This window comes from Megalobrama amblycephala, linkage group LG2 (assembly GCF_018812025.1).
Source record: "Megalobrama amblycephala isolate DHTTF-2021 linkage group LG2, ASM1881202v1, whole genome shotgun sequence".
Classification (NCBI taxonomy): domain Eukaryota; kingdom Metazoa; phylum Chordata; class Actinopteri; order Cypriniformes; family Xenocyprididae; genus Megalobrama; species Megalobrama amblycephala.
Window position 1 is genome coordinate 33,778,708 of NC_063045.1, and position 13,598 is coordinate 33,792,305.

Here is a 13,598-nt window from a genome sequence, read left to right on the forward strand (position 1 = left end):
TGAACAGTTGGGAAATATTAATAAATAACCTGACACATCCAAGCTTTAACTTATATTTAGCTTTATAATAAGTATACAGTAATAAGGCATTTGGGCAATAAGGCAAATCATTTGCAAACTATTAATATTGAGTTCTTCATTCATCATCACTGTAATTAACAGTGTTATTGTTTAATTAGCTAATTTGTAAAGAATTAGATAATGCTTTAACAGCTTAAATTATAGTTATAAATTTAAGTTTGTAAACTAATAATGAACTATAAACTACAGTAATAGTTTTCAAATGATTTATAAGTGCTTATACTTATTATAAAGTGTTACCACTACTTTTGTAAAAGGATTATCAGTCTTTTAGAAAGCTGTTCTGGTCAAACACAGACACTTCGGTTATATTCATTATTATAACCTGGTTATTTACACAGTGACAAGAAAATAAACAGGAATGAAGAGTTGGTTTTTAGGCCTATATAGTTTATTGCACAGTGAGGTATTGGTTAGCTTACACAAGGGTGCCAACTTGAAGTTCATTTTCATATTTTTAAACATCTGTTGTTATTTTGATTTTGTTAAAAAGGGCAGAATTTAGTGAGTGACAAAGCAACTACAAAATATCACTAAATACATCAAATTGCTAATACCTGTATATACTAATGTTTGTGCTGTTGTTGTGCCACCAAAATGGAGGATGTTGTGATTAAGGAGTAACTTTTGGTAGTTAAAAGTGAAATGCGTGTAATTTCTGCACAATTCACGTCACTGAATACAATGCAAAAATAATGAATGCTTTCAAACAGGTTTCCAAATCAATACCCTGGTCTGCCTTTGGTTGGAAAAGTAAACGCTTGATGTCAGAGGGTGCAAATTGTTCTCGTCATAATCTTCTGTGAGTATCTTCAGCAGTTGCAAGAGTGACAGCAAAACCGTAAGTCATGAAAACAAGTCAAGCTTGAACAACCCAGATGAAGCAGGAGTGTTGTAATATCTACAGCTCAAATGCTGCAGTATTCTCGATACATTGATTTTCTTTCTGTTTCTGACTTGTATGGACAGGCGTTCACACTGCATGTATGGCCACAGGTCTGTTCACGTTTTTTAGACTGCACTGTCAATTTAGTGTAAACACAAAATGAAAATCTTTACAGTTTCACTCATTGATCAAAGGTAACTGCTGACATTTTTTTTTTTATCTCATTTTAGTGAGCAGTCTTGCACTGAAGTAAAAACAGTACATTACATAGCTTTATACATGTTCTATGTCAATATCACAACATTTCTACAAAGGCCACAATAATAAAAGTCTTAAAAGTGTAAACTATTTATCTTGGCCTATGATCAATTGTGGACAAATTCTTCTGTCTTTGGGAATTTTTTGGTTGTTTCTGTTTCTGGCAAACTGGATTGTCCTTGTAAATACCACACGTTCCAAACACGCCATTCACATCCTTTGCTGGGGTGTGTGTTAACATCGCTTTTAGTTCAACAGTCAGGGAACCTGCAAACCATTTCATCGATTTAACTTCAAAATCTAAACGTTTTGCTACTATGAACTGCATTAGGAACATTCTTAAAGACAGACTATGCAGAAAAAGACATTTGCTTGGAAATATGGATATTTTAATCTTACTTGTGAGTGAAAACTACTAAATTAAACTACAGTACAGTATTACGAACAAACTTATGGAAAGTATTAAATGTATAAAGAGCAGTGAAAGTGCATGACTGAAATCTAACTATAGTTCCTACACAGATGTCCAAGTGAGCCCAAGCACATTTGTGAAGTGCGGACACTCCATGCTGGGCATTTGAGGACAATGTTTTACCATCATTTTTTGACCAGTGTTTCCCAACCCTGTTCCTGGAGGCACACCAACACATTTTGGATGTGATTTGACCCATATATTTTTGGTCTTGGAGTCTGCTAATGAGCTGATGAGTGGATTCAGGTCAGTTTGACTTGGAAGAGTTTGAAAATGTGTTGTGTTTGTGTGCCTCCAGGAACAGGGTTGGGAAACACTGGTCTAGGCCAAGTTTATAATGATTTTTCTTCAGTTTCCAGTCTCCATATTACCAATAGGTGGCATTGTCACCAAATCCAAAAAGCCCAGGGTATTGTGATGACATGTACCAACTTTATATCAATATGCTGAAGCATTGTGAAGATAAGTCTTCACTTCCTGTTTGCCATCCTTACCGTGAGATTTCATGTGCAGTTTGGTACATCAAAAGAACAGCATTATCTGACCCAAGATTCTGTGATCAGCTGATGAGTTAAAAGAAAACCCCTAAAATTGTCACCAGCAGAACTGATACCTGCTCCAGTACAATCCAAATGTCATTTGACTATACGAGTCAACGGGCAGCCAGACGGTACCAGATAAATCCAAGCAAAGGAAAAGCAAATCAAATGTCTTTAGGAGTTAAGATTACCATCAAATGCTAACAACTTTAACTGCTTCAAACAGCTTACAATCTGTTTAGAGAATAAGACATTGCAAAAATAAAGAGAGCCAACACAACGTCAAGCAATCATGCATAGCGGCCAGACATTTTATAGAGTTGTTCACACAAGACCAAATGAACATTATGGTCATGTCTTGACTGACATCGCTGATTGTGCTTGTTTGCATGTGTTGTGCAAGGCATGCCTGTGTTTGTCCTCCTGCACTCATGCAGCTATCAGAACAACTTTATTTGTCTCTGTGGAGAGTATCTATTCTTCCTTTATCTTCATTGTGGTGATCAACCAATAAGCCAAAATCTGCTATGCTAGAACACTGATGCATTTAGAGATCTCACATCTTATATCTTGGTTTGAATATTTCTGCAAAAGGTAACCATTTCATCCAAAAAGTAAATGAACAGCCATTTCTGAAAACAAAAATAAGTACGATGATGGAAGAGGTGACGTCACCTTTAAAGCCGCTATCTGTATCAAACAAAATCAAACAACTTAAAATGGTCTAAAGAGTTACATTAAGGCTTGCGTTAGAAACAACAGAAAAAAGGCTGTTTTCAAGTGTCCCAGAAGCAGTTCAGCTCATTTTTATTGTACAATCAGTTTCATGGATATTTGTCATTGTGAACATTTATTGTTTTTTTTCGAATGCAAGTTTGAATGACAGAATGTAACAGAGTCTAGGCCTAAATGGCAAAACAACACACAATTATATTATGGAGTTATGAGAAGAAAAAAAACAAACACACTAAAAATAAGGTTTTGTTGATGTACCCAAAGATTGCAAATATCTCATTGTCATTGCTATATTAAAATATAGATTTATAGATGCTAGATTCCATAAGGCCCAGATAATAAATAAATAAATAAATAAATAAAGAAAATAAATACAACAAAATGGGCCACATTTCATGAAAGAGGAAACGTAGAGGAAAAGGCCTTCACACACTAGAGCCAGGAGCTTTATAGTGAGCTCTAGGGTTAAAAGTGTTGTCTGTGTAACCAGTTCTTCTGTTTTGCAAGCTGGATAGACTATTAGAGGCTATTTTTCAGTAAACCCTTGTGAATACATAAGTTACTGTAGTAATCTGGTGACGCAAACATAACAAAATACTGTACAATAGGTGATTTGTTCTTTAAATGATCACACATATATACATAAACATGATGAGAAATAACAAGACACAAAGGAACACTTTGAATATAATGTTACTTTCTACATGGATAGCAATGGACAAATGTAAAAAAAGTGATCTGGACAATAACTAATAAAATAAAATATAGGAATAAAAATGATGTCAGTATCATAAAAGTGGTGCTATAACTTTCCCACAATGCATTGCCTGAAAAGCCAAAGAGCATGATCGACAAAGTGAGCCATATATTCAGTCATAAATCAGTAATCAAATCTAATGGCTTTCTCATAGAACTAATGTCTGCTATACATGACAGCCATAATATAAAATGATTATGTTTCATTAATAGCTGATTGTACATGATTTGATCCTGTGAATTTTTTTCTATAGCTTTTAAATTGTCTTGTTTTCAGTTTGCAGCAGCCTCACATCAATATTTTAAATCAAAATGCAGAAATAATTATCAATGTAAATAAAAACAAACATTCTTGCCAAGTCAGGTTAAATAAAATTTTCAAGGCCAGTCCTGGCGAGCAGCCACTCTGGACGTCTCTCATATTGGACACAGCTCAGTTCATGGAGCTGATCATATGAATCAGGTGTGTTAAATATGGGAGACATACAAAATGGACCTGGATCAGGATTGAAAACCACTAGGCTAAGAGACCATAATGCATTTTTACACATTTTAATCAGAATTCAAACATGAGTGCTGGTGGATTTTTTTTTTTTTTTTCTTCCTTTCAGTGACAGAATTTATTTTGTTGCCTCAAAGTCGTGAATATATGGCCCAGTGTCATAATGCAGTTCTTCTTTTTTCAAACTGAAATTAAAAGGCACCATTGATTATATTTTTTCTGCCATTGAAATACTGTGACCTTAGCTACATGTGAATGGCACTTTTTTCCATGACACAAACACGTTGCACACATTATAAAAGTCTTTGTTTCACTACATCACTAAAATAAAAGTTGAAGTTTTTCTTTTCGCAATACTTAATTATAGAAAATAAAGGTTTAGTTGGTGATTTTTTTCTTCAATGCATCTTTCAAACAGCTATAGGATCTTGGTTGGCCATGACGGCTGTCAGTCTGCTCTGCAGGTCGTGTTGCGGCGAGAGGTGCAGTGCGGGGTTAGTTCTGCTGCCCTCCAGCCCGTCCAGAACAACCGACCCGCCAGCCGTGGCCAGAGGGTTCTGTAAGCCGAGAAACGGTGTGTCCTCTCCCACCCGCTCATCCTCTGTCTCGCTCTCTGAGCTGCTGCTCTCTGAGTTACTGCCGCTGACAGGCTCCGGCGCCGCCTGGCCGCTCGACTGAGTTCTTGTACTGCGCTGAGCGGCGGCACTGGGGCTGTGAGGGGGGGAGGACGGTGCGGCCACTGCAGCTGTGCTTGTGTACTGCTGTGAACTCTCGTACTCCTCGTGCTCTGCAATGTGCAGAGGGCCGGCCGGAGGGCTGGGCAGGTCCAGGCCATGATTGTAGTGGGCAGAGTTGTGAAGATTATGGCCCTTCTGGCCCTGGTTTGAACTGGATTTGTCACGCAGGATTGGCGGTGTCCGGAACAGCAGGGGGCGTTCCTCCTCTCCTGAAGGACTGGTTGCCATAGAAGGAACAGAGGTCGCCAGGCTGGAGAGAGGAGCCGACATCTCGGAGGGAGGCGAGGAAGGTGTCACTGGAGAGAGAAGCCCCATGGGGGACAGACGGGTGGGTGTAGTCATGGCTGAAACATACCTGGCGGAAGAAACACAGAATCACTTTACAGCAAATATCATAACTACTGCCTCATCAGCAACTGATAAGCTGTGTCTCTTTTCAAAGGCTGTGCCCTCCAGAGGTCGCATGTGTTAATTACTGTAATTTCTTTTTTACTTTGGAATGTAATGCTTACTTTTCTGAAATGAGGCATCCTTGTTGACATGTGGACAACAAATGCGACCTATAGAGGGCACAGCCTTCGAAATGATACAAAGAAATTGTGTTGGAGAAGCTGCCATAAAACTGTACCAAGCTACAAGCCACAGAATTTATAGTAGTTCAACGAAACATAGTACTCTTTTGTACTACTCTTTCTTATACTCTTTTGAAACATAATTGGCTATATTACTAAGACTTAAAGGGTTAGTTCACCCAAAAATGAAAATTCTATAATTAATTACTCACCCTCATGTCGTTCCAAACCGCTAGCGAGAACAAACCTCTTTCGGAAGCAATGTGTTGAATGAACCTCATCGGTCCTTGCATGCATCAAGCAAACATGCTTGAGCTTCCATTTACCACAACTGATGTGTGAGTTGATGAATGTGTGAATAAAAGCCTAAATTCAATCTGTTCATCATATAAAGTGATTGTGTCTCTTCAGAAAATTTGGACTAAACCACTCGATTCATATGGATTAGTTTTACGATCTCTATGAACTTTTGTTTGTGTCAGTTTGCATAGCAGTCTATGGAGGAACGGAAAGCTCTCAGATTTCATAGAAAAGATCTTCATTTGTATTCCGAAGATCAACGGAAGTCTTATAGGTTTAGAACGACATGAGGGTGAGTAATTAATGACAAAGTTTTTTGGTGAACTATCCCTTTAAGGTCTGGGTATACTTTGTTTCTTTTGCTCTGCTCAGTTTTGTGCACAGTTGAGTGCACAAGCCTTTTAAAGTATCCTCCATGGACACATTTGGTGCATACTCACTACCTAGTGCAGTGATTCCTAACTCTGGTCCTAAAGTACCCACAACACATTTGGTCTCCTAATAAAACACACCTGATTCATTGCATAAGTTCATTAGGCTCCAAGACCTGAAATGGGTGTGTCTGATAATGGAGACATTCAAAATGTGCAGTGTTGAGGGTTCTCCAGGATCAGTGTTGGGAACCACTGACATAAGTGGACTGTATTAGCGGACAGAATCCTGTGGGAGCAGAACTAAAAATTCCATCCCATGCAGACCTCTACTTTGGGCTGAAGTAGTTAACTACATGAAGTGCTACTCAGTGAATGCTACCTCTCGCTGTAGGGGGAGTCTCTACAGGAGCCCTGGGTTTCTCTGGAGTTCTTCAGGTAATCGTTGAGCTGATGGACGCCTCCAGTAGCGTTCAGACGCCCCCTGTGACCGGGCGTCCCATGCCGGCAGTTCTCCAGCGATGACTTCACCAGGACTGCATGACTGTCAGAAACCATGCTGTCTGGTTTTCCATTACTCCAGCTGTGAGAGCGCAAAGCAAAGCCACTCAACATACATATTATCTAGTTATGCGTTGTTCTCAATGTTTATACATTAAAACAACAGCGAATGTACTTTGGTTCCAGACATATTTTCCAATTTTTGCCATAGTATATATAAAAAAAAAAAAGAATTAAAAAATGTCTAACCAGCTCTGTGATGCTTAAAAATAAAAAAAAATTACAAAAGGTAGACTTTGTACTTGTGAGGGAATAATTGGACTACTCATTCCTGTGTACTGTGAAAAGGGCTATACAAATAAATATGACTTAATTTGATTCAGATTTCATTTTGACAGTTTCTAGCTAGTAATCTTGTGTGTATGATGCTGTGTGTGATGTATGGGATTGTACTTTACCACTGGCTGGAGGAGTGAGTGACAGCGCTGGACGGATGTGTTGATGATGTGAACTCGTTTGTGGAGAGAGATGTTTCCGCTTCTCTATCTGTCACATGCATGTGAGGAGGGATGGGATTTTTCGGCATGTAATGCTGAAATCAGACGGACAAAAGTTGATTGGTGTATCACTGTTTTTCTTATAGTGTTTAATACACTTTTCTTCAACTTAATACTGATGGCATTAACATAAATGACACCATTTTTTTCTGGAAATGAATTCCATTTCTAAAATCCCAAAAAGGGGCAATGTGTTTTTAATCAATGTTTCAAACTGCAGTGCACAGGATTTTAAAATATTGACCTCTGGTATCATTACTGCATGGTTTTATCATATGAAAAGTCATATCAACATGATGTTGCAGATGCTTGGGTCTGTGAGGTGATGATACTCACATTGACCAGCTGCAGGTTTTCGGGTGGAGGGTGGGGCTGCTGAGGGCCTTTGGCCGCAGCGTTTCGCTCTCGTAAACTTTGTCGCAAACGATCATGCAGCTTTTTCCTCTGTTTCCTATGTGTGCAGAAAAAAAAACTCTTAGCTCTTAGATTGCAAGTGATAGCATTTCAATGACTATCAATAATTCAAATGGCTCATTTTAGTTTTTGAGTAAAACATTAGTACAAACTAAGTGTACAAAGTAACTTAGTACAAACAGACATTTCAAAAAGTGAATTACTTTGTTTTGCAGTAAGCCACCACACACATGATGCCAACAACTAGAAGAGCGATGCAGATGCCTGTTATAGTCAAAACGCGTTTCTGATAGAGCTCCTCAGCTTCTGGAAGAGAGGACAGACTGCTTTTGAAGCTTCCAGGTAAAACACACACATACACACACAAACACACATTACATCTTAATCACATTCTTACTTGGAATATATATATTTTTTTAGAATAACAATGTTATTTCAACAGATTTCCAAGTAAGAACATAAGCTAGCACACATGTATGTTTCCATTGCCACTGATGCTTTAATTAGACAGGGTTTATTGATCTCAGGATGTGGTTTTACTGAGAGGGGACGAGATAACAGGACGTGCTAATTCAAGGTCAGTTCAGAATTATCATGTTGTCACAAATGACATAAAATGCAAATCCTGCCGGGCCTGAGGCCTCTAGGATGTCTTTAACAATCAACACTCATGCATTTCACTCATTTCATTATGAGGATTAGATCACAACATTGACAGACTGAATTTATTGAAGTCTTCAGCAACTATTTAATGCATATTTTTGTGAATGGTCAATAAATATGGAATGCTAAAGGCTTTAATAAAAAGTCATGAACTGGTAGCAGCACAAACTCACAGGCTGATAAAACAAACAATTGAATGGCTGAGAAATGTGTCTGCTATTTCATGCTAAAGACCCCATGAAAATGTTCATTTTTCTTTTCTGTGTCGACGTACAATTTGACGGAAATGTGGGTAAGACAACGGCTCCTCCCGGTTGTTATAAACAGCCTTTAGTTTACATGATATTCATGAATCATGATGCTTGCTAGTAGTAAAATAAATATTGTAATTTTAAATTGTAAAACACTGTAAAAATGTAAATGATCTAATGGAACATTTAATGTAATTTTACAGTTATCATTGTCATTTTGTCTTAGTTTTTTTCTCATCAGCTATGTACATTAGGGTTTCATGTTACATCTTATGCTGTTAAATGAATGCTTATTGCATTATTTTAATGTCATGATGGTGTTTTGTATTTATGCGTACGGCACTGTACACCTTCTATATATTAGTATTTAGTAGTTTGTGGAAAAGCTACTTGTGATGCATTTTGATTCATCATATAGCTTTCTTTTTACCAGTTCTGGTGTTCAGTGTCCAATCCTGAACCTGGACAGCCACTTTACTGCAGGTTTTAGCACCAACCCCAATTAAACACAGTTGAAATCAATTTTGACTGGACACAAGATGGAGTGCAAGATGATGTTATCAATATTTTTGGCCCATTTTCTCTGAATTGTAATTGATCTTTTTTGCATTTTCAACTTCATGAGGTCTTAAAGACAGAATACTGTAGTTTCCTGTCACTACAAAGCGTATTGAAGCCTGTGAGCAAATGCTACCACACATTTGATTTAGAACTTCTATCTTAAATCGTTTTTAGAGTATAGCAAACACATTCTTGATGCACGCAACACAACGGCAATCACTATGTACAAACATTGATAAAACACTGATGAGAAGTAGAAAAGGGGGAGAAAATGAAGAAAGTGAGGAATGAGATGTCATGCTGATGATAGAGGGATGCATGAATGGAGGGCAAAGCAAAGCTGAAGGGATCTAAACACAGCATAACTACTGCAGTACGACTTCTCTTTTGCACCGCTGAACTGTGTGTGAATTTTAGCTGTCTCTCTCGGTGTGTATGTCTGTGTGAGAGTGAGTGTGAGAGAGAGAGAGCTTTCCATATCTGCCTTGAATGGAAGATATCAGAGGTCTTGATGAATTATTAACAACATCCTTCCTAGCATACAGGCTAATGCCCCCCCTCCCCGCACATCACATGCTTCAGAGAGGCTATCCACTTTCTTGTCTAAAACCCTAGAAATCTACAGAGTGCATCTGAAGTCCAGTGCATTAATATAATAAAGAATAATTATGTCAATCTCCAATCATATGTTATGGCTGTTTGATCCCTTCATGAGCAAAAGGAAACCAGCTGAAGTTGAAGGAAACAGGCTCAAGCTTCTAGACCTACGAATCTGCAAACTAAGAGGAAAGAACAATTCATACCCATAAATTCAATCCCAAGATGTTCTGCCAAGGCAGACAAGGTGATGAAAAGAAAGCAAAACACAAACAAACAAACAAAAAAAAAAACAGTTGAGCGGTGATGTCAACTCTGACTGACTGCACACAAACACACAGGTCAGGTCCACCTCAAACCACCTCCAAAAACACCATATATCTGAAGTCATCTCAGCATGTATTTATATAGCATGGTACATTACACACATTCACAGATACATATTTGAAAGCAGAAATGATTCAAACCTATTCTGTTTGACTTTAAACCCACCAAGACAATGCATCATTTAATTCTTAGAAATGTCAGAATTCATTAAGAGATATATGGATGGTTTATCACACGTATATAGTGATGTACATCTCTATATACAGACACTTATGGTTGGTCATCATTATGACACAAGGACATGCACATGCAGACGTCACTGCGCTCACGTCGTTATAAAGACTTGACCCTCGACACATTTCTCTACAGACAAGTCAGACTCAGTTAATTCATGTGATTACACCAGCACTTGTTAAACATGCTGTTAAACACATGCATGCTCTCGGTCACCTAAACTACCTGACGGTCAGAAGCTGTTGCTTGTTGGACTGTTATCTGAGCTAGTCAAAGTTTGAAAGAATAACACTGGCAGAATTTGATCTCCTACTCCTCTATACATTAAGAACAGGTTTGCAGAAATATAATCCTGTTATTTCTGTATGCATAAAATGGCAACTCTAGACATAAACTGGATTGTCATTACAAGGTTATCACAGTTGATTTTAAAAAATGTAAAATTACCAATTAAAATAATTAAAAATAATATTACACATCAATTGTTTGACTGTAATGCTGACCTAATAATGATGTTGTTAGAGGCCCAATGATTTGTACATTAACTGATAGCCCTGATCTTGTGTCGTTTATCAGTGATAAAACAACTGTGGACACTGAACCAGAGCATCTCGACTGATGAAGGTCATTCTATAAAGGACACATTAGCAAGCACTATTAATAGCTGAGAATAGATTGTCAGTGCAGATCTCCAGTAAATTTAGCTATTTTAGCACTTTAGTTAATCAATGGAGATTTTCTGTCTGCTCACTGTGCTATTTGAAATGCAGAAATGATAATGAATATCACCCAAATGTATGATATAGATGTCCAGTTCAATATAATAGATTGAACTTATGAATCTCTTTTGAGCAAGGTTCACAGTGTTCATAGTGTACTGATGGGTCTCAGCTCTCATTACATGGCTCTGTGTGCCTTAAGCATGTTAATAAAGGGAATTGTGGTCATTTCTGTGGTACTGTATGTCACGGCAATAGTTTAAGGGTCATTCTCAGAAAAAGATGCAATTTGTCTGCTACTGAATGTTTGTCTCCATGACTTACTGCTGGGATAATTAACAGAACACTGAACTTACATTATTTCATAGATTTGATCATTTGATTTTTAAGGGCCAGATTTACTAACAGCTTGCACCAGTGCAAACGCTCTTTTGGCATTAAAAATACTGCTGTCTGGATTTACTAAAGACAAGCATGGACACTGATTTTTGCAGCTGATTGCATGTACATTTGAAGGACTTTCCCTTTCATATGCAATATTAATAGGAGGAGAGTATTTAAATAAATCATGCACTATGATTTACTAAGGTTTGCGGTAGTCCGTTTTCTGGTATTTCTGCCATTATCTAACACCCAAAAAAGCATGTCTTAAGCCAAGTTTTTAGTAGATTACCCGCACCTGATTCTGATTCTGATTCTCTTGTCTGCAACCCTACGCAAATCTGCTCTTGGTAAATTGCATTGGTCATTATGTAAATGAGCTGCTGCGTCTGTCTTCTTTAATTTACTCATCATCAGTTGATCAGTTGCAGAACTTCACATTCTCATCAGTGCTTTTATAGGCTTGTAGTCTCATTCTAATTTACCCTGTTTAGTAAATATGGCCCTTTGTGTGTAAAGCAAAAAAACATTACAAACATGTTTTGAAGAAGAAATGTCATACTAGGTTATTATGACAATTATTGTAAAATTAATAATGTAAAACTATTTTTATAACTACTACTACTACTACTACTACTACTACTACTACTACTACTACTACATAAATTAATTATGAATTTAAATTATGCAAATTTTAAAACAGTGTTATTTTAGTATTATTTATATACTATTATAGTATTTATTCATATTTTTAATTAGCTTTTATTTTTATAACTTCAGTTTTCATTTTCATTTAGTTTTAGTCATTTTTTTTTCAGTTTTAGTTCCCTTTTGAAGTAGAACTTTGACACTGCGTCTTGGATTGACGCTAAGGGGAACGCCATCAGAGTGACCAGTGTCTGAAGCATGTGTGACAAACACAGAAATGTATTGGCTGTTGTCACAAGCGGAGCACCGGGTGCCTGTAATACATCTCATCAGCTTTTTGTCTTCAGGAACTACTTGTTCATATGCATGTTTAAGATAAACACTGTTGGAGCATACGAAGAAGGCTCTGTTCTTGTTGATTCTCTCCCGAAGGATAGGAATCTAGCATTTGCAAGAGTGTGTCCACTCAGAAATGTACTGCTCAAATCTACTGTTTTGTAATATTCTACTTCTCCGCTTGTACCGTTGTCTGTTGCTCATAGGTGCTATATAAATAAAACTTATTATTATTATTACTATTACTTTATTATTATTACTATTATTTTTTTTAGCAGTGCTGCCAGAAGGTTGTGTTCATACTCCCTCCAGCTTACACTGAGGTTATGGTCTGCCTTCATGGACCTGCGTGATAGGCACAGATCATAGACTAACATTAAGAGTGTGAGTCGCAAAAAAAAGTTTGTGTTCTGGTATCTTTTCTGGTCTAGAACACTGCTGGTCCAGGGTTCAATTATGATAGAATATAGAGGACCTCACTAAACAGACTCTACATTATTTTTCATGTCCCAGGGAGGAGTTGAAAGCAACCATTGCCAAATAGGCATAGAAATAGAGCAGGTTTTGGTTAACAGGAAAAGAGGAATCTGAAACCGCTCCTTTTTTTTTCCAGGGTTGGGCTATAATCTCCCCTATGTTAGGGTCTAAAGTAGAATTGTACGCTCAGCTATGGATGGTTGCTTGGTAGATGCCCCCTTAGCGCTGATGCAGGGTGAATGGAGAGGGCAGTATAGATTCCCTATACCTCGTTTACCTCCCTCCCCAACTACTGTTGGGTCTTGAAGTAGGAATGTATGCTCCTTTTGGGATGGTTGATTTATAGGCCTTTCTATGACCCATGTTCAAGAATGGGACAGGTAGAGGTAGATTGCCTGTGTGTTTCCCTCCTAATTACCTATTGCATGCTATAGTTAGCGCTGGAGTAAAGCTCTAGCTATAACAGGTCCTGGAGAAGTGCCTATAATTTATTCAGAGTTGAACTGCTCTCACCCAGTGTACTGTTTTTTTTTTTTTTAAGTAGGGCATAAGCTCCCCTGGGGCCTCCTTGGGGTTGGCTTATGCTGGATGAGAGTTTTTGGCAAACTAAAGAAAAAGCAGACTGCCTTTCTCTTGTTTGAGACAAATCTCCACATTGGATGGGCCCAAGGCTCGATGCTAGGTGAATGGATTTAAGTAGGGCTGTTTAGATTTTCTCTACTT

At 37.8% G+C, this 13,598-nt stretch overlaps 1 protein-coding gene across 10 annotated transcripts in view; it reads right to left on the reverse strand.

The window, feature by feature from the left end:
* Nucleotides 1-3,009: 3,009 nt before the first annotated feature.
* Nucleotides 3,010-13,598, reverse strand: part of nrg1 (neuregulin 1) — an 87,145-nt gene continuing 76,556 nt past the window's right edge. For 4 of the 10 annotated variants that reach the window (XM_048172065.1, XM_048172049.1, XM_048172097.1 and 1 more), the window contains 5 exons: nt 7,885-7,987; nt 7,604-7,718; nt 7,169-7,302; nt 6,592-6,792; nt 3,010-5,321 (listed from right to left, as the gene is read on the reverse strand). In XM_048172065.1, coding sequence (XP_048028022.1) covers nt 4,640-5,321; nt 6,592-6,792; nt 7,169-7,302; nt 7,604-7,718; nt 7,885-7,987 — 1,235 coding nt within the window. In that variant the 3' untranslated portion in view covers nt 3,010-4,639. Of the gene's footprint in view, nt 5,322-6,591; nt 6,793-7,168; nt 7,303-7,603; nt 7,719-7,884; nt 7,988-9,959; nt 9,984-13,598 lie in introns of all 10 variants that reach the window. The other 6 variants (XM_048172031.1, XM_048172089.1, XM_048172081.1 and 3 more) reach the window with 3 other exon arrangements.